The 19,401-nt window shown below is 37.9% G+C and overlaps 1 protein-coding gene across 4 annotated transcripts in view; it reads left to right on the top strand.

The window, feature by feature from the left end:
- Positions 1 to 19,401, top strand: part of LOC107221882 (RNA-binding protein 24) — a 35,147-nt gene that overhangs the window by 8,816 nt on the left and 6,930 nt on the right. For all 4 annotated transcript variants that reach the window (XM_046736912.1, XM_046736910.1, XM_046736911.1 and 1 more), the window contains 2 exons: positions 244 to 370; positions 6,253 to 6,313. In XM_046736912.1, the coding sequence (XP_046592868.1) occupies positions 244 to 370; positions 6,253 to 6,313 (188 nt within the window). The remainder of the gene's footprint in view (positions 1 to 243; positions 371 to 6,252; positions 6,314 to 19,401) is intronic.

The raw sequence follows: 19,401 nt of genomic DNA, 5'->3' as shown, positions 1-19,401 counted from the left end.
TGGTGAATACAATGTACAAAGTTCTATAAAGAAATTTTTAACAGTGTGTATAAGTATCGTGAGCTACGTTAAATTGTTTCAACAAAGGCAGAATATCAAGCAATATTTCATTGTTTCATGAAGAATTTCATTAAAAATACTTCATTCACACACGCGATACACTTGCTGACAGTTTAATGTTCAATAAATAAATATCCAAGTGTGAAAACGACAATCGCTGATGTAAAAATTATTGAAACGCAGGTTATAATGGGAGACAGACCGGCGGCAGAACGAGCTTGCAAGGATCCAAACCCCATAATCGACGGACGAAAAGCAAACGTGAACCTGGCGATCCTCGGTGCCAAACCCAGGGGAAATCTCCAAGCGAGTGAGTGATAATTAAATAATCTATTCACGAGTACCGAGTGTACGTGTAAAAATATGGGAACAACGGTCCAAATGATTGACGAAAGATTGCGAAGTCGTATAAAGATCCTCTGATATTTCTTTCGAAAATTCTGTTCTAAATGACAAAATATGAACAATTAAAATAAAGAAAGAGAGAGTATTGCGTCATCGACAGCAACAAGCGTCGGAACTTTCTTTTAACGAAGATGCTTATTGTAATTAAGTGCGACGTTTATTGTGTTAAAAATGAATCTCCGATCTTGGTGCTTATCGTTCATTGGCCTTTACGCTTGTCGCATTATATGTATCGGTATATGCTTATAACTAAACCTGTTTTTCAGCGAACCCACGTTTATATACGTGTCGTTAGATTTGCCGATGACTACGGCAGTTGATAGACAAAATTTTCGCGTTTCGTTCGATTTTTTTTCCCCACTCCACGACTCTCGAGTTGAGTATCCTTTAAATGTCAATTTTTAAATACTGCCACCGTTGTGAAATTGTCAACATATTATTTGCATCGTGAAGAATCTCTGCACTTTCTTTTCTTGGAAATATCCCGGTATGATTGTTAATTTTTTTTTTTTTTTACGATTTTTGACCAGATTCGTCTCAGCTCTTGGAGTAATTTAAATACGCGATAATATCGGATTTACAAAATTGATAAAAATCGGGAGCTCGCGTGTTTTATATCAGGCGAAAAGGATAATTTTCAAAATTCATTATATTTGTATGACAAACGACTGTCGTAAAAGTCAGAGGTGCTCGCAGGATTGTTGAAAAAACTTTATACTTGGAAAACAAAACACGTTTCTTCTTGTTTTACTTGCTAACAATTATTTATCGGATATCGATATCGCTCGATTAAATAAACCGGCTTCATTCGCGAGCGGCGAAGGTTGACTCAGCGCGGTCTCGATGGACTCTTTAAATAATTGACTAGTTATAGAAGAAACCTCTAATCGAAGTTGCAGGTAATATACAGTTCTACAGATATTTTCTGATATCAGGTCAAGACTACGGAGCGAAGCTGAAAATCCGCTTCCGTGTAAGAAAATGTCGAATACTGGTTGAGAAAAAGAAAATTTCTCTACTAGTATTCATTCATACTGATTACACGGTTACTGATATATTTAATTTTAGTTCCATTAACATTTTGATTATTGCTTGATTGTTCTTCAAAGCAAAGTATCAAGAAGAAAAAAGAATTTGTTCAGTAATCAGCATGAAAGAAAACAAAGTTTGGAAATTCGAGGGTAATTGGTCAATATTTCGGTTTCCCAAGTTTTTTCCTTCTCGCACCATACAAGCCATTTGAATGCAATTTATTGTTCGATGGAAAAGAGACATTGGAAAGTTGACGAAGGAAAAAAAGTTGGAAAAATACCGGCGTTCGTATCGCGGGCTTCTCGCTGGTCAGCAGCCTTATATGTATATACCAGAATCGATTTTGGCGGCTGAATTTTTCATGAAGTTTCACGAAAAGGATAGAAGTTGGACATACGTATAGCGGTGTAGCAGGCTTCGACCCAGAAGAGGAAAATAATGACCATGAAAAATGTAATCAAACCGAGTAAACATTTCCACGCCTAACTTGCGTGAGATTCAGCGTTTTTCTTATTTCGAGGATAACGGAAGTGTCGTCCCTAATTTTCCGTTGAAATACCACGATTCGGTTAACAATCTTTGCGATTTTGAACTAGGGTCAAGCAACTCGGCACTCGTCGTTATTCCGCACAATTTATACGCAATGTGACGAAATTTACGCACGGAGAAATTTCGCGGTAATAAATAAAAGCGTATTTCAGCATCGAAAATTTCGATGAAATTTTTTAAATTGTAGTTTTTTGTTCCTAAAACACTGTATATACATATAATGATTTTTATTTTTAATCGTTGCAATGCGGGACAGTTTTTTTGACTTGATTGATTGAAAAACTCGTCTGTAAGTATATTAAAATCGTACCTATAAGAACTAACATTGTTTTCACAGTCCGTGGATAAAAAATTACACTTTTTTCAAAACCACAAGCGTTTCGAACATTTGAAAATCTTGTTTCTAATCCTTCAATTATATGCAATTATGTCTTATCACATGATTTTTGAAGAGAGTCCCAGTACGTTGCACTCAAAACGTTACGATATTCTTGGAGTTTTTTTCAGATTTTCCTTTTCACGTGTACAGTGTACAATTTTCAATCACGCGACTTTGGATCTCTTCAGTGTCAGAAGTTCTAGCTACTTTTGACGTTGCAAATCGATAATCTTCGGCACACTAATGATTGAGGTGTCGGCACGGACACCAATTTCCCTTCGAATTTCGATCCCTCCACTCATTAAACATACGTTTTGAATTTGGGGAGGGACGCGGGTTGGGGTAAAAACTTTACCGTCACGCGTAGGCTGTCTAATGGACAATTTGTCAGCGTCTGGTTCCGGCCAGCGCCGAATTGTGACAGAAAGCTGCATCGAACTTTGCCGAATTCCTTCATTCTCATTTTCTTTTCGCCCGCCAACCGTGTTTCTCTTTGCTAGTCTTCCATATTTTCTGTCTTTGATTTCCTGTTATTTTTTAGATACGTCGCTCTTTCCATTTTTCTTTCGTTTTTTTTCCGATCAAACGATACGCTCACACATTTCAGGTACATACCTGCTGATTGCCCCTGGCTTTCAGGGTACAATTTGATTGCTTTTACCATACTGACATCTATTTTTTTTGCATTAATATGCATATATATAGGTATAAATTACCGGGGAACGCAAAATGGAATTTCTCGTATAGATTTATTATCACGAAAAAAAAAGTTTCGTTGAATACTGCGAGAGTTTTCGTCTTTCATATAACCCTCGTAACCCTTTCTGTGTGGTATTCCCGTTGTACATAATATACGTAAATATTTCAATTTTGTTTTCTCCACGGACGTGTATAAACGTCACTTCAACTTTATTGAACATTCACAACGGGTGAAAATTCTGACGAAAGAGCTTGAAATTCTGGCCAGAATTCAAAACAACAACCAGGCTTTCATCTTTCATATACCATCGTAATTTTACTATTTCATTAATTATTTATCAACTATTTACTTATTTCAGTAGGATGCATGAATATCCCAATTGTGAATTTCGTTTCTTGAATCGATAATATCCTAGCTTATGTTTGTTCGAATTCCTTTTCTACGTAGTAAGGATGTTGCCTCATTCGTATTTTTCGTCATCGGCGCAATTAGCATTGCTATTGATTTTTGTAGCGGCTTTTTATAATCCAAGATGGCGGACCCGATACGGCGGATATAAAATCGAATTTCGATATTTTTTTTTTAGATTTTACATTCCCCATTTTGGATTTAGAAACGATGAAACTCCGACTTGATATTCGCGATAAGCGACCGGAAAACCCCCTGATTAAGAAAATTGAGGCCGAAATATTGAGTTGAAAAATGCGCGAACGAAAGAGTTACTCCGCGAGTAATGTTTTGCCGTAGTAAGAACGCAGAAAATATATCATCCCTTTATCCGGCAGTTTCTAAGCGCTTTTTGCCAAGTTCGCATGGTATTTTCTAGAGCAATGATAATCGGATGCTGCGCAGCACAGGCGAGTCAACGACGGCTGGTGACGCTCTCCAAGTCCCACGTGAGTCACTGCAGAAGCCAACAGTCACCACCAGCTTCTATGGCCGACGACCGTGGCGTTCGGCCAAAATTTTTGCGTCCGTGTATCTAAAATTGGTCTAAGCGCGCGAGGTTTTTTTTTATCCGCTTTTGTCGCCGTCCTGCTGCATGCGTGACTCTAGTCTTTGTCTTTTTGTCGCGAATGCGTTCCCTCCTGGCGACGAGCTGCTCAAGTTTAGCCGGGATTACCCCGCCACTCCGTTTCGCATCCCTGCAAGCTGTTCTCTAAATATCTTCATCAGTGAATGTTCGTTGCGATGAATACGGGAGAGCGGCCCGTTCGCTCGAAAATTAGAATTAACGGTTTCGGATGATTTCCAATGTTACTTCTGATTCCCGATGATTTTCGAAATTTAGAGAACAACACGGGATTATTGTATAAGATCACTGGAAATCGCACAGAATGATGGGAAATCGTTGGAAATACATGGAAATCACTTGGCAAACCGGAAAACAATGAATGCGTGTGATGAGATCAAAGTCAATTGAATGTTAAAGAATTCGCATTTACGTTCCTTTGGTTTACAATTTGATTTTTCGTCTGTTGAGTTTGTAACTTCTCTGAGTGAATGAGCTTTCAAAAAAAAAAATAATCATATCACTGAAGAGATTTGGACGTTTGACATATCGATGATTCCGATTCAAAAGTCACACTGCGACATGAGAAATTCCAAACGTTTGATAGTTTGTGAAATATTTATTTTTCAATTTTTTTTTATATCGAACAACGTTTTTCAATGTTTTGAATTGCATTTGGCGATGAAAAATTACCCAATTCTTTCCTGATTTACAATTTCAGACGCCATCCAGAAATTACCGTAATTTATTTCAAAGGTGGACTGTTACTTTTACTATTTATATAAAATTCGAGAACATTTTGGGCAAGATTTTTAAAAATTTTTTGCCACCGAACAAGCCAAATTGCAAAATGTGAGCAGATCTTTTTCAAATCCGGACTGCTAATACTTTTTTATTCACAGAACTTTCGGTACAAAAAATACACAACATCGTTCATAATTTATTGCGGTAAAATTATTGACACCGATACAAATAGAAAAAAACAGGAATAAATTGTAACTTTTCGATCTAACTTTGATCTATAATTGTTCAAAAGGGATGTTCAAAAAAAAAATAATTTAAAGCATCTGTAATTATGTTACCTCCATTTTTTTAAAATCGTTGAGCGATTAGAGGGATTCGATTTTTTGGAAAAGCTTTAACAGAGTGTTGAAATCTCTCAAAAATGAGTTGTGAAAAGCTGTCCGTACATTTCGTAATTGTGAGCACCACGCTAAACGTTTCGTCCATTTAAAGATGAATCAAAAAATTTGACATCGGTAGATAATGGCGAAAATATATTTTTGCACGGCAATTCGTGATACGTTCGAAATATGTCAACTTATTTAAAGAATCGCGTACACAGGTATGCGTGAAATTTTACGCGCTTAAAGCAGGCGTTAATACGAATGCAGAGCCAATCTACATCAGCGTACACGAAGAATCAGCGAAACAAGCTCCAAGCGAAAGTGCTTTTCGACGTATTGTTTTTTATGTGTAGGAATAAGGCATACGTATAAAGCTGTAAGTACGAGTCGGTGGGCAAAGGCGTATATCGCTCCATTTTTTACTGGGTCGTATTTGTGCGTTCTTGTGAGATAATGTAGGTATGGTTTCCATTCTGCCATTGGGCACATCAATAAGTTTATCGGCTTTACGTATCTTTCGCGTGCATGTGGCGTCTATTGCAAATATATACGTGTGTGTACACGTTGTCTCTCGTATGATATCGCTTGCCTGAAATTGTACCTGCGTGGCTGTTGAGAAGGGGGACGAAACTTTGGTTCGCACACACTTTCGATTCGAATTTAGGTTTCAGTCATATCGCGTGTCTAATGGCATAAGGTCGTAACCGCCAAAAATGCAATTTTAGTGCCAAAAGGGCCTGTGGTATTATTTTTCTTTTTTCCACCATTTGCTCTGAAAGTTATCAAAACGTATAATTGAACCGAAATCAAGCGTTTGAAAATATAAAGACAAAATAAGCCAACATTAATATGTATGCACGAAAAAAAAAGATCCAAACAGAAGAGGTAGTAACAACCATTTTATTTTTCTGCTATCGATCTCGAAACCATTGATGCACATAAGTAAGTTGAAATCTGTAAATTTTTTTTTTGTTTGCTATGTTTTCAGCGTTTCCATTTGCTGCTGGAATTCGGGCAGGATATCCAACGGTTCTACCTAGCCAATATGGGTGAGTTCTTTGTCCTAGTTACGTAAATTACCTGTAATCATACACTATACGTAGTTTTCGTAAACACAAAAATCATCAGACTTTACAGGAATGTAGCTTTAAAGCTGTTAAAATCTTACAATTAGTCGCAACAAGCTGGAAATAATTGATACCTCATATAAATCGGTAAATGAATTCGCTTTCTTTGTTACGTCCTTATTAAACTGGAGCCACGATCAGTGATTTAATGTCGAGATAAGTTTAATAATTATGCTCCAATAACGAAAGAAGAAACAGATGAAGAAGAAGAAGTAGAAGAAAAAAGAAAAAGTAGAAGTGGAAGAGAAAAGAAAAAAAAAAAAAAAAAATATCAATTCAAACAGCGATGAAAATCAACGCAATGACATTGTCGAGTTTACATTTTCGTCCCTACGCGATCCATTTCTAACCATTTTCCCAAAATCTGAAAAAGCATATCTGACGTTGACTCGATATTGCAATAACGGCGATAAAAGATGAGGAGAAACAAATAAATTTTTTTAGTCAAAAAGTAACCGGATAGCTTTTTTAATATCCATTTTCGATTATTGAAAATATTGCAGGCTAAAAATGAGACACGAATTTTTGGAATCCAGTTGAAATTTGAAGTTTGATTTTTTCGACTTCACTCAGGATACTAGAAATTCACTTCCTTCGGTCCAAAAGCTTCAAGCATCGTGTGAAACGCTTCAACGATTTCTGATCAAAATTTCCGTCGTCATAGTTGAGTGAAAAAGTGTATTTCCCTTTTTCTTAGCAATTTCGTTAATCTGTCAATTCATCTTCCGAACTTGTTCGTATATTTTGATTTAAATAAATGCTGGTACAAAAAAGTGTTAAACTTGAACATCCGATACACTCTGACAGATATATCAAATTTCCTTATTCAGTCCGTCCTCGTGTATCCTATTCCTGATTAGTCCTGCGGTCCAGGCTGAAAATACGAGTGTCTACGAATGGCTGTTACGAATCCCCGCTACATTTGATAAATATCAAAAATTCACGTTAAACTCTGCAGAGCGAAAGGATCTGTCGATAAAAAAATATTGAGAAATTCCAGGCTCTTCGACCTGAGCTGAACAATCGTTTAGACGTGGTATAATTCCGTAGAGATGTTACGAGGTGAGGGTGAAAGAAAAAAAAAAAACTTGGTATCATTATTTTACACAATTGAAAAGACCGAGAACAAGGAAACGTGTCCTTGTTTTTTGACTAAAGAAAATAATAAAAAAAATATATTCTCTTTTTCCCGGCCGATCCCACGCAGTGAAAAATCACTCAGATATTTTCGAAAATTGGAAAAATGAGGCTACACGAGTGAGAATATGTATGTTGTCCTATTCTCGAAAGTTCGCACTAATAACAATCCTTACCATATTGAGTAAGCCAGCATAACCGCAGATGTAAATGACGTTTCAGCCCCTCGACTGCACGCGCGCCACTAAATGGGAGACGCTGCAGTCCGAAGTTGCTAATCATGAATGCAGGGGTTACACACTCGTAAACGGCCGAAATCGGCGTCCTTATCCTTAAGGATTAGAAGGAGAGAGACTGAGAATTCGAGCAGTGACAGTGATATGAAAGAGCAAAAAAAAACCGAACCATGAGTACGAATTATCAATATCGATCTTATATTATAATAATCCAAGATCAATTTGGTTGTGTTTTTTTTCTTGACAGTGATGATATGATTGCGGTTGTTGAAGATTGGAATTGTTTGTTAATGTCTTTCCTTTTTCTTTTCTTTTTTTATTGTTTTTTTTTTTTTTTTTTTTATATAATCTGTGTTTTTTTTTTTTTTTTCTTTTAATTATTCTCTTTTTTTGAACTTTGATTATACTTTCACTCGTATATAATTACATATAATATCAATACAAGAATATATATATATATATATACGTACACGTATATATTATATATTTTTGTAATATAATATGATGTAACAATCACTCGCAGAGACTTAACGACAACGATTATCGTTAGTATTATTATTATTAACTATTAATCATCAATCAATATAACGTATTGTGTTATGTTATTTACACAGATCGCGTTCTAAACGCGGATGTATACGTGAAAATATTTTGCAATTCTTTTTTTCTCTATCTCTCAGTATTTTCGAAACTTTGTATACGTTTTCCATCGCATCAGAAATTTACGTTCCAATCCATTACAATAATTCGACTCTTTCCAATATATATTAAAATAATTTACTTACGCGTATCTTCTACCGTTGTCTTTCTCTTTGTCCCTGTTAAATTCGTTTCTATTCATATATATACGTACTTTGATTCTTAATTTTTACATTGAAATCTCTTTTGCCTCTTTGTTAAGGAGTGTGTTTCAAGAGTAGTTATAAACGAGTAAGTAAATGAATCTTTATATTTGTTTGCTGGTGGCGGGTATCACTCGACGAAGTGATGTGCAGTGGTGGTTTTGGTCACTCTTGAAAACGCGCTGTGGTTTTTCCATCACGCATAATCTGACGCCTCGTGTTACGTTATGTTATATTATTATTATTATTATCATTGTTGTTGTTATTATTATTATTGTCGTTTTCATTACATGCACTAACTAAGATCGATAATTGATCGTCCGAATCGAACCGACAGTAATTATACGCATTGGACCAAAAAAATCGATAAAATAGTGACGAAAAGTAGGTGAAAAAATTATCCCATTAATAATAGAAATAATTGACAATAAAATTTTTGACCAACGATATGAGAAGTAAAATTCATCGATATCTGTCAACGATATCGTTGGTCTGTTATATATATATATATATAAATTGTCCTGATATTCGTGAAAAAGTTCGAATTTTTATTACCGGGTTTTAGGGAAACCCGAGCATAATTGCCCGCACGAATATAGCATGCATTAATTCTTCATTGTCTCGCCATAGGGCAACAATATCGATCGCATATGTATACGCACGTATGTGTTTACAACACAGTAAATTTCGGGGTGGTTAACTTTTGCTGCAGGATGAACCGTTTCCGAAATGTGAAAGAAAAAAAAAAAAAAAAAAATTCGTTATTTCCATTGTCCTGCTTTTGCATTACCAAAGAAGTTGACAATACTATAAATATCGATAAATGACGAATGTGGTAACGCAAAAAATGTACAGCAACGAGCGAGAAAATTGAGAAACGAATTATTCAAATGAAAAAAAGAGAGAAATAAAGAAACGGGCTCGACATAACATAAAAAAAATAAATCTAGTACCAACTGCTGATATTTTTCTGTCCGCTCTTCGTGATTTATTTATGTATATATAACTATATTCATACACAATCTGTGCGACGAGTTTGGTTGTTTTTAGACGACACGGAAACTGGTGAAAAATTATTACTACTATTATTGTTATTACTATTATTACGTTGCTCCAAATTTTGAAAATTTCTAGACACAGTCGCCGATACAGGTATACGCACTCATACAATATTGCACATATGTGCGTGAAAACGTTGACGTACGTATTATAGAGCAAAGTCATAATACGAGAGACAGTTTCTCGGCTGTAAAAATCGAGGACACTTAAAAGCCGACGTGTGTGTGTAGGTATACAATATACATAGGTATATATATATACTTGTTTTCTTTTCTCGCGGCGCGTTTCAACGCCGACGCAAATACTGGGGGGGGGGGGGGGGGGGGTTTCCTCTTTTTTTAATTTTAACATCACCCCCTCTCTTTCTCCCTCTTGTTTTCACGCTTTGCGCATATCTCGATTATAAATGCCGTTTGGAGATGGAAACGGGTGAAAAACACGGAGAGCGATGGAGAATGACAGAGAGAGAGAGAGAGAGAGAGAGAGAGAGAAAGACAAAATGAAAATAAAAATAAGAGTATTAATAAAATAACGATAGTAATAACAATGGTAATAATAATAAAGGTAATAATAATAATAATAATATTATAATACGATAAAACTGCGATGAAACTCGAAGACAAATGAATGGAAAAAACAAAATGCACGAAGAAGAAAAGGAAAGAACTTCACCCACGATTTAAAAATAGGATGAAACACTTTATTCTTGTATAGGGTTATCAGGGCTCTCTAACAAACAATAACCTTGTGCGTGTGGTGAAGGCTTACACTACACTTGGTGTCGCTGTATTGGTGTTGTATTTTTGGTGTTGTAATTGGTGGTTTCAATAACACGCGGCACGAAGAGCACGCTGTAATACGGAGTCGAAAAATCGAAGAAAGCAAAACGAGAGGATGAGAAAAAAAAAAAAACGGAAAGAAATCTAAAGAAAAAGGAGCTTTTATTTATCGGACGATGCAGGGAAATTAAAACGAGGAACGTTTTAATGAAGTTTAAGAAGGCGACGGACGATCAGCTGCGACTCTTGATCGTTGCACTGCAGTTCAAACCCCCCGGACTGAATTTTTTATTCACTCCCAACGCGGACCCCATGCAAAGTCCCATCATATTTCAAAGACGAACCTGGGGAGGATATTTTCACCTCTTGTGTAATCGTTTTTTAACCGGAAATCACGCGAACTTGGTCCGTCAAGTGTTTCGCCAATTCGGTTTTTTTTTCTTTTTTTTTTCCTTTTACATCAATCTGGGAAAAATGGAAATAGATTGTCGATCATTTGTGCGAAGTGTGAACGCCACGTAAATTTATCATCGGTTTTTTATGTATAATGTTGAAAATCGGAGAATGCCCGATCAGTTTTCTTGCTGTCAAATTTTATTGGAGAGAATAATTTTACGAGTACGTTATCTTTTACAAACTTTGGTGTACGCGTTGCGTGATTTCTGATGTACGAAAAGTGATCAGTTTCATAAAAACACGCGTGATCGTTACGACAATCTAAGGTATATGAATATTATAGTTTTGGAATTGTCGTGCCAGATTGTGAAAACTTATCACGATGAACATTACATTGCGCAGAAATTTTTACGACACATCGCCACGAGTTTTCAAAATTTGTATTGAGCATCTACCTGCAGTAGTTTTTCGATTGTATTTTTTTTTTTTTCGACAATCTTGAATCATTTTTAGAAATGGAATAAGCTTCTTATTTTACCAATTTAGCTTTTTGTATTAGCAATGTACGTTATTATAGTCTTATTTTGTAAATCTTATAAGTGACGTGTTTTGCTAAAGTTAATGGTAATATTTTTTCTAGCCGAACAGATCGAAGAAACTCTAGGTTTTGGGTTTCAATTTTTTTGGGCTGATGAAACTTTGAAAAACATCTACCACAAAAATTGTAGAAAAATCGATGCTATCTTCATCAATTCGGATTACCTTTCGAAATGTTTTCGAGAAGGCAGAAAAATTTAGAATCCATAAACCGCGGTTTTTGTTTTTTCCTTCTTTCCGGCAGAGTCGTTGACAACGATGCGATGAAAAATCGGAGATGCAGGAATAGGAGATACATACATATATACATATATGTATAGATATATAATAGAGGAGGAACGATATTTATTATTCTTCTTTTCGCGGGATTGGAAGTTAATCGTTGACGCGGAGGCGAGTAAATGTTTGCATGTCCTAAATCATTGCCCGCCGCGCGTCTTAATTACGCGGAAAGCCGTGATTCTCGGCTTCCTGAATTTTCCCGGCAAGGCAAGGCGAGGCAATGAAATCCAACACCGCGGTGTTCCCCGTTTGCCGCCGGCTGCTGCAGACGTTTGCAGCCCGATTCCATCGGTTAGTTGAAACGAACGGCGGTGTCGCAACTACGAGGGCGACGCGACGCCCTGCGTCGAAGGCGGCCATTTTGGTTGGCAGCGGTCCAATCTTTATTTAGATCCACCTGTGTCCTCCGTGTCAAACCCTCGGCGTGTTCTTCCTTCTCTCAGCCGCCGACGTCGAACTCCGAGACTAACTAAGATTTAGGACCGCGCCACGAGGCATTTCTTACTTAGGCTTAGCCTATTTCCGCTCTCTCTCTCTCTCTCTCTCTCTCTCTCTCTCTGTTTTCATCTTTTTTGCTCTCCTAAGCATCTCCGCGATATCGCGTCATCTCCCACACCTGTCCTCGCGTAAAGTATATTTAATTAAAGCACATTCGACCACTCGCGGCTGGATCGCAATTAATTATTACATAAATTGCATATGCAGGGTATATGCGTCCGAGTTAGTTTTCTACTTGTGCAACTCGCAGTTACTGTATTATACACTTGGTTTTTATTCTTTTTTTCTATCTTACCGTAGCCAAAAAATATGCATTTCTCAGTGCAGGTTCAACGTAGGTTCGTATGCACGAGTTTTGTAGGTGTAACGGACAAAGGTGCAACAACCGATTGATGGTGAGGTCTTAATCGATTGAAAAAGTATAGTAAACTAAAGAAGGTAGATCGGAGGTTACAGTAGCGAGGAAATATAGTATTGACAGGAAAAATAATACTAGTAATAGTTACTTGTAATTTCGACAATACTTACACAGTTATTGTAATGATAACAGTTTTACCGGAATTCTCTGTTAACAATAAAAAATACAAATTTCGAGAAGAGAATTTAGTTTCGCGGAGAAGGTCAGATGAAACTAATTTTTATTATCAATATTTTCATCTCGTTTTGCCTTGATAATGGCTTTTGTGTTTTATGCAATTTCCTGAGCTGAGGCAGCTGTGACGTCACGCTGTTGACGTACTCTAAGAAAACTCTCGGTATAAAATAGCAAAATTCTATGGCAACTGGCCGCCGTTTATTTTTGTTAGATTAGGTCAGGTTAGGTTACTTACGCTTCAATATCAGCAGGTCAGAATGACGGAAAAATACTGCGAAAGCTTGGGTGGAGCAAATAATGAAACTGTGAGACTTTGTCCGATTCACTTCGTGTCTTTTCTACTGATGTGCGCTGCTTGAAAAGCTTCTTCGAATAATCGAACAGTCCGCGAAATACTTTTTACAAGTATTCCTAGGAATCCCTGTTAAATACCAGTTTTCAATTGGCAAAATTTTCGTCAAGTATAGGGAATGTGAAAAAAGTCCTTTTGCTCCTATCTTATCGTGCAGGGTGCAGGTAATGACAGTTAAAAAAGTATCGTTTCGAAATGTCGGAAGAGTCTGCATATATTTTTTTTTCTTCAACTGTGAAATACAACGAGTGATAACGGATTATCAAAGTCTCGCGAATTCTGAAATCCTGTAAGACAGTCTGTGGGTGAAAGAAAAAAAAAACAACTTACATCTGAAAATGACAAAAAATCGTTGAAAAGAAAAGTTTCATGAATTTTGACCGTTTCAAGTCATAGCATTTTGGAGAAGAATAATTTGATCATAAATATTTTTATAAGTACATGATATTTATAAACAATAAATTTCAATTGCAGGGATATGATGCGAGTGGAAAAGGTGCAACCAAATTCTCTGAAAATCATACTCTCCACTTTTCGCTGCTTCGAAAAGCAGGGACGTTTTTCTCAGCCGATCAATAAGATGATCCGGAAACGGAGATGATGCGATGCCGCACGACGGTCAGTCTCGTCTGTTATCACCTCCGTTTTTGGGTCGCGCAACGTCTCCGCGTTACTCGTTCGTTCGCCTCGCCTTTTCCGCGACGTCTAATGTCCCTGTAAAGTTTCTAACGATGCGGGTACGTAAATAGTGTTGCGGGTAATTAACGGACGACACGTGCCTTTCGTCAAGTTTGATTTCTCGCTCTCCGAATCTCATGCCACGTTTAGAGTTTCCCTCGAACCGTGTGACGCCCGTGTCAATACGCGTCGTTATCTTTTACGAAAGATCCTAATTTGTTTGAAAAAAGGAATCCATTGAGCAGGGACGTAATTTTAATTACCATTTTATACATTTCTCAAGGAAGTCACAAGTTTAACAGTCGTGATGGTAAACAAATTTCTATTCAAAGGAACTTGGATAGCTGGGTGTAACAATCTTTGAAATAACGAGCGTTCAAAACCTTGGAAATTTTTGGAAGTCTTGCGGTAGACGCCAAGTGGCTTCAATTCGTTCATTCCGCTGATCTTATCGTGTGCTTTCGTTGATTTTCCTGCATTTGAAATTATTTCTCATCATTCTAGACGATTTCCAGTGATTTGTGATTGTGGTTTCATCCAATTGGGAAGTGACTCAAAATCAATGTCAATGGATTTAAATTATTCATTCGATTTCCGAACGAATGCTCCCTCAGGTGTAAGTCTCATGTTTTCTTCCATCAGAAAGAGCCCAAGAAGAAAGGACTTGCGAACTGTTTCTTTGATTCAACAAAACGGGAATCCCAATAATTTTGCTCGATTTCAAATAATTTCAATCTCTAGGATATTCGGTGATTTCGAGCAACTTTAACCGTGATTTTCAAACAACTTTAAGCCATCTCACGCGATTTCAAGCAATTTTAGATCGATAACGAAGTGATTTGTGTTTGGGTTCCGAATGAGTTCGAGCAATTTCAACGATTTCAAGCGATCTTCGAGCGATTTCTTAACAATCGCTATTACATGTTTGAACATCGGGCGGATTTGATTTTTGCTGCGGTTCCATATTCCGAAATTTTATTCCCGCGGATAACCGCGAAGCAATTTCCACTAATCACGCGGATACTCTGCAGGTGCTCGAATTGTAGGCAGGTACATGCATACATTTAATAGCTGCGTTCGCAGCGAATGATTTTCGGTATCGCCGGCTTGCGCAGCTGTTGCGCACTCGAATTGCGGTGGAAATTGGATTCGCGAGTTGGAGCCACCCCTAGGCCATCATTGGCCGGTAAAACTTTGAGTGGATTGGCGGATGATCCGATTGGATTATCCGGCTGCGCCGGCGCCTCCGTTTCTCGGCTTCGTCGCGAAGCTCATTTCGCGCACCCCGCGTCACGAGGCGTGGAAATAATTCTCGCCGAGAGCTAAAAGCTCCTCGATAACAATTCTTGACTTGTTGCTCTTACCGGATTACATTTCAATTCTGGATTCTCTCGAAAAACAGCCGAATTAAAACCGGATTCGAAGAGAGACCATTTTTTTTTTTTTTTTGCCAACCAAAAGATGTTGGATTTGTGTAAATTAAGAAGCGAATAAATCATCTCCTTTCCGGGTTTTTTTTGTTAATTTCTCGAATCCACTTCGCAACTCATTCAACGTACGAAATAGTTTTTTTTTTTTTTTTCAAATGCTTGACGTTCCAATTTGAATATTTCAAAATTGTACCATCGCTGTCACTATCATTGTCATTATTATTTTATCGTCGACCATTCTTGCGTTGGAATTAGTAAGCGAAAAAAATGAGAGACAAAAAGGAAGATGTAAAGAAAGAAAAGAGGGTTTCATGCTATTATAGGTAAACATAGAAGCGCGTGCAAACAGCTGGCGCAGAAAATTTATACCCAATACAAATCCTGCGGTACAATGCTTCAAGGATTATGCACAGATGGAATAATTTACATTAAAACAGTGCCGTGTCTCTTCGCATATCAAAGTCTCTTTACCCGCACGTTAGGAAATTCTTCGTACAATGCATCTCTGATTAATATGTGCCGCGTATGTTTCCACTTGCAATCGCAGCGCTTTACGATGCCTGAGGGTTATATCTAAAACCGTGAGCAAATAACCCTCGGGCAAATATACGTATCGCATCGATCTCTCGATTGCACATCTTTCGAACTCGTGGAGGTCTGCGTTGCAATTGTCTTTGTTTAAGAGATGCGTCATTATACGAATTTGAAGAAGTTTTAAAAGCGGAAATCATAATTTTCCCACGACATGGTGGATACAGTTCGATGTTTTGTAGAAGAAATTGTAATTCTGCAATTTCCGATAGATTTTTGTCTCCGAATACTTTTTTCTCTATCTTCGCAAAGAGTTTAAGATTCGTTCGGTAAAAGCTAAAATTTCGAGAAATTTATCTGCCTTAGAGTGTAAAAATAAATCGACATCGCAATTTATCTTTTCGCAAACATTTGCCAAACGATTTGTAAATTTTTCCCTCGATTAAAAGCTCGACAAAATTGATCACGCTAGAGAGTCCAGTTTCCATCAAAATCATGTTTTGCAGCTAACGCATACAATCAGGCGTGTCTCATTTGTTCCCAAATAAAAATCCCAATGACAAAACCAAATTAAAAATATATAAATATCGACGCGATTTAGGAACAGACACACAACGCATCACACTGCAGTACCGCTGCATGTTCCAACCTACGATGCACGTTATGAGTATATGTATACGTATCTACCTACCTACCTACTTGCAATTAGAATCCGCGACATCGGGATAATCACGTTGCGGTGGGATTAAATAAATTACAGCTCTACTCGTTGAGGAACAAACTAACTCAGAGGCAGTACTCTCCCCACGAGGCATGAATTCTGCACCCTTCGTACGACATTCACCCCTAATCACGCGATCTATCCAACGATTGTTAGCCAGCCCTAAGCACCTGCCGCTGGCCAACGCGTTCGCTCTCCCCCTCACCTGTTATAGCCCTTCGCCCGGAGGTATAGGTGATATTGTAACGTGGCACACATGTGACGGCGGTCGCGTGTCTGTGAAACAAGCATGAAAGCCGCTGGGGTGAGTTCGCGGAGGGCGGAAGGGTGGTCGAACTTGGAGGAGGGTGCAGGTCGCTTATGTACGACGCGAAGCGGCGGCAAGTCGAGAGATCCTTATCCGAGCAGCGACCACTTTGCGTCGGAAGTCGTTGAGGAAGTTGGTCGGATCCGACACGGAAATGCCTGCAAAGCTCGTAGCACGCGGCCCTTCACCTTCGTTATCACCAAGACTGCGGGGATTAAGATAACTAAGCGTTTTTATCGAAAATTAGGTACATATATACGAATACGACGAAATTCAATTGCTTATATTTCTTAACGAAAATAAAAGAAATGAACCCAATCATTTTCTAAATACGCTACTTTATACCCGCGTAAAAAGTAAAGGAAAAAAAAAAACATTGCTAGACGAAGATTAGAGGAGGTAGTGCTAATCGCGAATTAATCGACGACACCTTCCATTAGGATAATTCAGCCCCATAAATCGCCTTAATACCAATACGAAGTGAACTGCTGGGGTTCCGAAAGCACTGATGTGAATGGTCATGTAAGTATAATATAAGTATGCATCGTTTACCGCGTTTGATCGATGGAAATTCAAGCTTCGCATCGATGGGGCACTTTCCCAAATTGATTGCAACTACTCTTTGGTAGCTGATCGTTGTTCACCTGTCTGTTTGAATTCTGAATCATACATCCTAGGAAACTAACCCCGCTGCGCGAATTCATGCACAAGGTTCGGAAACTTGCCGAAGAATCAAGTGTTCATACGTTTCTAATTAATAATTCTTCTAATCGTAAGAGGTTTTACCAAAATCGAGTTACATCGATGTTGAGTAAATGGAAATAGAAAAGGGAAAAGTTATATCTCAAAGTTCTAAATTTTTTTTTTTTTTTTGATATGCACTACGGGAAGTTCTTCATGTTTCAAGATAAAAGAAAAAGACCGAAGCGTTTCTCCCAAGCGAAGCATCCTGCTAAATAAGTGCGTTCGATTTTTGAAGTATAACAGAGAATTGAAAATCTATCTTACGGTTTGACTATTGTAGGTGTACGTACACTGAGAAAAATTTCATTTGTTATAGTAACTAGAAAAATTCAGTAAAACAGGTATCGTTGAAAGAAACTGTTTGAATAGTGTTGGAATTACGAAAAACGAGGTGCGCGTAACCATTTTGCGCTATCGTAGATCCTATTTTGGTAATTGCAACGCAAAATCAGTTTGTGAGGTATACTCGACTTTTTTAGTCAAGTAAGACTTTAAGGTCAATTTATCGTTGCCCAAGCGTTAAATTTTCGCAATAGTTACAAGAAAGTATAGTAACAGTGATCGTAACGAGAAAGAACAGTAACGGATAGCAGACTTTCCGGTAACAGCTAGAAAACTAATTTTCATTTTCCGATTGTGGTAAAAAACGAAAATAGTTAAGGACCGAGCGGTAACCGGAACTGAAAATTTCTCTCAGTGCACCAACACTTTTCGCGTAGTTTCGCGCAGATCCTGGCGCACGCACAGCGTTTGCGGATAACGTTGTCACTTGATGTAGCGACGTAATTCAACCCGCGGAGGGGCATCGGAGCCAGGGCGATAATGCCGTTATATGGCACATTACGTTATTAGCCATGAACGCATTAGCCGCTTTCACGTGCGGGGGAGGCGAGCAAAGTGTTCCGAGGGTAACATACCTTCGAACAGCGCCGAATGGGGAACCGCCGCTGTCCTCGGACATGGAAGCCTTCGAGCTGGCGACACGCGAGCAATCCATAATGCAGGCATCCTAGGCCGAGAGATGCGCCGGACAGATAAATCCGATGAAAACTACCCTGGTAGACGTTTCTTGCCTTTTAAATTCGTCCCCCCTTTATACTCGTGTCCGTTGTCGTGTCCCGGAATCGATCCCAAATTTACTTTTTTTTTATCGCAAATAAGAACCGTCGTTCCAGATTATTAATTACTTGTAATATACGTATCGTCGAAGTGGAACACGATTTTCATATTGGGGGTGGGGTTGAAATTTCGAATTTTAAAAGTTACGAAAGCCTCGAATTTCGATTGTTTTTTGGGGCGAAACTTAAAGTGGACAAATCAGACTCTGACGATCAAAGTTACGAAAGGACAAAATGCCGGAATGGCATAAATCCGACAGGTTAAAATTTCAAGAGTGCGAAAATAAGAAAATTTAAAAATCTGAAACATCGAAATTCTGAGCGATCGAAGATTTTCAGTTCCATGAATTTCTGGCTTGGTGAAATTTCATGGCTTTGATCTTTGTTTTGGATTTTAGATATTTTTTCTATGTTCGGAATCCTGGTCATTCTGATTTTCGGTTTTTCTCATTTTTCACACCCGCTCGTTGCGTAAACTGTGCTCTGTGAGTATATTTCAATTTCTGAAATTTTACTCCGTCGAAACTATATTTTTAAGAATTTTACTCTATCGTAACTTTACTTTTCGGCACTTTGCTTGCATGGGTATAGTTGTCATCTGTAACAGTTTTTATTTTATTCCCAATTCGGGCTAATTCTTCCAAAAGTTCGGACTTAAGTCAGAGAATTTTTGTCGTTCAGCTAATGATCAAACGGAATTGAGACATC

Source organism: Neodiprion lecontei, chromosome 4 (genome assembly GCF_021901455.1).
Source record: "Neodiprion lecontei isolate iyNeoLeco1 chromosome 4, iyNeoLeco1.1, whole genome shotgun sequence".
Lineage (NCBI taxonomy): Eukaryota > Metazoa > Arthropoda > Insecta > Hymenoptera > Diprionidae > Neodiprion > Neodiprion lecontei.
The sequence above is the reverse complement of the archived record's forward strand: the minus strand, read 5'-3'. Positions and strand labels throughout refer to the sequence as shown.